We start from the raw sequence: 4,608 nt of genomic DNA on the forward strand, positions 1-4,608 counted from the left end.
CCTGGTAGAGTAGACTACAATGCCGGCTGTTCTGACTCACAGACTAAGTTTTTTTATATTTAAAAAATTTGCCACTGACTATTCAAACGCGAGTTTTGAGCAGTGTGGAGTAGCGCTTGTTGTTTGTAATTTCTCCAATCACAAATGCAGACATGGTTTTATGTTTATGCGGCACGATTCAACGTGTAAAAAGACAGTATAAGTCATTATAATCTGTAATTATGTCCCCACTGGATGCAACAAATGCCTCGTTTATAATGGGTTTTAATGTTTTTGTTTCATTCCTCTGGCCGGACAGGGCATCACAATATGGTAAGGGGCGTAAAATTTCCGTCACACGCTTGAGGTATTCAGCCAGTCACAACGCACTGGATAGCTGGCCAATCAGAGCACACCTCGCTTTTCAGACCGAGGAGCTTTGTAAAAATGTACGCGTTTCAGAAAGGCGGGGCATAGAGGAGAAACAATAATGTACAGTATGTGGAAAATAATGTGTTTTTTGAACCTTAAACTGCATGCATAATTTCATAACACCAATTACACAAAATAATGTTCTTTTTAGCAACATCATATGACCCCTTTAATCGAAAGTCAGTATTTGTATTGTATTTTTTTTTTATTTTTTTTTAGAGTGGAATTTTTTACATTGATCTTCTGACAAGCATCTAAAAGGCCACACTGAAGAATATAAGATTCAAAATGCATTGTAAACCAAGAAATAAAGTTTAAGGATTAATTCTTGGTTTTCCTCTAAACGGCAGCTAGTATCTCAGCTCCCACGTGCCCATCGCAATGTGTTCCGCTACCTGATGGCCTTCTTGAGAGAATTACTCAAACACTCGATTGACAACAACCTGAATGCCAACCTCCTAGGTGAGTCGGTGACTTTCTCTAGTGCCAGCAGATTGCAAACATTCAGGTGCGTTACTGTTCTATCTTTTCTTGTACCTCTTCACCAGCTACTCTCTTCGCAAGCCTCCTCATTCGGCCACCTCCCAACCTTGCTGGCAAACAGACGCAACACGATCGTCAGAAAGCCAACGACTTCATACTGGGGTTCCTGATGGGAGGCGATGAAGACTGAGGAAGAGGACTGCGGAACGAGGTGTTGTGTCTTCTCTCAGATGTGTTCAGGTGGAGCAAAAAGACACTTGAGGTGTGTTTGTGGCTGGTCCTCTGGGAGATATTTGGGCCACCCTGCACTAAGATGGATAACAGCCTCAGTGATAAAAGTTTGACACTTGGATAGTGCCTGTTTTGCACAGACACTGCCTATTGGTTACCTTACGCTGTTCTTCTGTTCCTGCTACAGAGGAATAGGTGTTAGTTTATTTCTGTAGAATCAATAACTACACTTTAACCCTTACAAACCTCCATCTTTTTGACTATAGCGTCTATAATGCTATGTGCAGCCCCACTTTCTCTGGTTTTAACCTCTGAATCAGAGTGCTGTAATGCCAAATCTAATATTCCCGGCCAGATTTGACTGAATGTGTGTGAATGTGACTCCTGGGCACTCAAAGGAATGACTTTGTTACACTAAAGGAAAGCCATGTTGTGGCGATTGAATTGACTGCTGCTGCCAGGTTAAATGCTCCGTCAAAGCACCATTTTCCATCTGTCTCATGCTCTCTTCCTTTTCTCCTTCGAAAATGACCTTCACAGAGAAGTGTTTCCTACAAGGTAACTTTGACAATCGACTACCTTTTCTGAGTGGAGAAGTCTGGACTATGATCTTTACTCAGTTCTATCTGAATCATGATGAATCAGCCGGCATTGTCCGTTGTGGTGCGCACATTTTATTTATGTTTTCCAGTCTCATACACAGTTGTCCTCAGCATTGGGCAATTGGATGTCCTCCACAGATAAATATAATCTGTTATCTGTTATTCTTCAGAAACACGGTCTCCTCTTCAGTCCGTTATGATTGCACAACCACACCCATAATTCTTACTCGCCTTGAATAATGGCAATGAGCGGGTGTTTTTTTTTTTTTCTTTTGTGGTCTTATTCTTTTACAGATCTGCTCTGGATCCTGTCATGCTACAGAGATGTTAACATTTTAGCTAATGTGCTCACTGTGTCTTTTATTGTCTTTTAGCTGTCATGTCTTGTAATGAAGATGCTGTTGTGGTTCTATTTATATGAATGTTGATACTAACCCAGACTGGGGTCATTTTGTGTACGTTTACAGTCTTTGTGTCCTTTGTTGGTGTTATTTCATGTTACATTTACACTTTCTGTTTTTCTGTACACTTTTCTGTTTCTAGTGACATACCGGAGTGTGTTTATCTCTCTTGAATTCATAGTACACATCGGGAAATTCTGATCGTTCTGCTGGTTTTTAACTTCTTGCACCAGTCAGTCTGGTTTTGTACTACAGTGTGTAAAGAGGAAGTCTCCTCTGTTATACTCATATTAATCATCACCCCAATGCTAAATATTATTGTAGCACAAACCACCAAAGCTGTTTCTCCACAATGCATGTGACATTGTTGCCTTTGTCCATTAGCAACATTTCCTCAGAATCACACAGGAAATGTTTTGTGTCAGTCTTGCAACTTGGAAAAAGAGTTGTAAGCAGTTTCTGACTCGTTGTTCTGCCTTCCCTTGCTGTCAGAGAAAAAAAAGTGTGGAAATTGTAGATTTAGGTGTACAACAGCTTGTGGCAGTACCCTTAAAGGGTAACTTTGTACCTTATGACCCTAAAAGACGCATATTAGTACCTGTAGAGTAGTATATGTACCCCCTTTAAGGTACTGCTCTGCACCTTTTAGTTGTAAATAAGTTACAAAGATGTCATTGGGGTACTGCCCCAGTGACAAGCTGTTACAATTTCTGCTCATTTTTCATGAGAATGTTGAAAACTCTAAATAGTGACAATTCTGTGAATGATATTGGCTGTGGTTCTATGTTCTCCAATGATGTCAGACGTCTAAATCACTTCACATCCTCTGCCATGTTTACAAGCCCCTGTCTGTGTCTGAGCTTTCTGTTGGGCTTATTTTTTTCTAATTTCTGCTTTGGAAAGGACCACCATGGAGCTCGACTGTCTTATTCAAACACTTTTAGCCTGAGATCATTCTTATCAATGCCAATAGATGATGTTTCTGGGAGGACCTCATTGCAGGAGACTGAATCAGTGGAACAGAAATGCAGATGGCCATTACACAGATATCTGGTGTGCTGTGATCACCACCCTGCCTGTTTGTTTATTGTTGTGTCCTGTCTTTCTATCCATTCAGTTTTTGTAATGATGTTTCTGGTACTTTACAGATGGGTACTTGCACATACTTTGTTTTATTTGTGGGGGAGGGCCGGGCATCTAATTTATTCAATGAAATAAAGACATTATGATCATATTATTTAGTGTTTTGGGATTTTTAATTTTTTTTTATTATTGGTGCTTGCTAAGTTAATAATTCTTAATAAGCTCTTCAAAGCTAAACTGTCATTGCCTCAGTGTAACTGCTTTCTGAAGGAGTGGCCTCCAATCCTGTTGCAGTAGCTGGATTGTTTCTGCTCCATGTGAAAAGTTTATCTTCTGATGCTGTTCCTCTAGTTAGTCCACCTTGTGTTCAGTGAGAGATCCCACAAGTGCCTGTGACATTCTCAGCCCCGGCATCTATAAAGACCCCCGGTTTGTGCGGTCATCATCTTTCCTTGCTTTCCTGCTGCTGTCATGGCCCTGCTGAGAGTGTCTTCCTACCATAAGTTATTTGAGGCGGAGCAGTGGAGCCAGGCTGCAGGATGCTGTGGAGTCCAGGCCCGCTTCACTGCCAGGTCAGTGCGTATTAGTCTGAAAGCCTAAACTGAACCCTAGATTGTGAATTAATATTTAGGAATCAGCATAGAATTGCTGTTTTGTCATTTCAGAGAATTCCTCCAAATAAAATCAGTTAAGACCTGATTGAGTTTCATCTTCATTCACCCTGTTAGAGTGAAGTGTGAAACAAATTTATTCTAAGTAGTAGTACTAGTTTTTATATGTAAAAGTTTGGGGTTGATACTTTTTCAATGTTTTTGAAAAGTCCCTTACGCTCACCAATGCTGCATTTAATAAAAAACTAATATTGTGAAATATGACAGTGTAAAGTTACTGTTTTCTATTTTGATGATTTAAAATGTACTTTATTCCGTTACTCCAGTCTTCAGTGTCACATGATCCTTCAGAAATCATTCTAATATGCTGATTTTCTGCTCAAGAAATGCAGCCTTGCGGAGTGTCTTCTTTCTGAAAAAAAGAAAATTGTCATACTCCAATCATTTGAACGGTAGTGTATATACAGTATCTCACAGAAGTGAGTACACCCCTCACATTTTTGTAAATATTTTATCTTTTCATGTGAAAACACTGAAGAAATTACACTTTGCTACAATGTAAAGTAGTGAGTGTACAGCTTGTATAACGGTGTACATTTGCTGTCCCCTCAAAATAACTCAACACACAGCCATTAATGTCTAAACCGCTGGCCACAAAAGTGAGTACACCCCTAAGTGAAAATGTCCAAATTGGGCCCAAAGTGTCAATATTTTGTGTGGCCACCATTATTTTCCAGCACTGCCTTAACCCTCTTTGGCATGGAGTCCTCTTCCACTCCTCCATGA

The 4,608-nt window shown here is 40.1% G+C and overlaps 2 protein-coding genes across 4 annotated transcripts in view; both read left to right on the forward strand.

Annotated features, from left to right (window-relative positions):
* Positions 1-3,365, forward strand: part of LOC107560181 (inositol polyphosphate 5-phosphatase OCRL-1-like) — a 24,181-nt gene extending 20,816 nt beyond the window's left edge. For all 3 annotated transcript variants that reach the window (XM_016244295.1, XM_016244302.1, XM_016244309.1), the window contains 2 exons: positions 762-873; positions 960-3,365. In XM_016244295.1, coding sequence (XP_016099781.1) covers positions 762-873; positions 960-1,084 — 237 coding nt within the window. In that variant the 3' untranslated portion in view covers positions 1,085-3,365. The remainder of the gene's footprint in view (positions 1-761; positions 874-959) is intronic.
* Positions 3,366-3,395: 30 nt separating this feature from the next.
* The window catches only part of LOC107560214 (desmin-like), an 18,373-nt gene continuing 17,160 nt past the window's right edge, over positions 3,396-4,608 (forward strand). Inside the window, exon 1 of the mRNA XM_016244334.1 lies at positions 3,396-3,783. Within this exon, the coding sequence (XP_016099820.1) occupies positions 3,683-3,783 (101 nt within the window). The 5' untranslated portion in view covers positions 3,396-3,682. The remainder of the gene's footprint in view (positions 3,784-4,608) is intronic.

Source organism: Sinocyclocheilus grahami, unplaced genomic scaffold (genome assembly GCF_001515645.1).
Source record: "Sinocyclocheilus grahami isolate Dianchi unplaced genomic scaffold, SAMN03320097.WGS_v1.1 scaffold23.1, whole genome shotgun sequence".
In the NCBI taxonomy this organism is placed as follows: domain Eukaryota; kingdom Metazoa; phylum Chordata; class Actinopteri; order Cypriniformes; family Cyprinidae; genus Sinocyclocheilus; species Sinocyclocheilus grahami.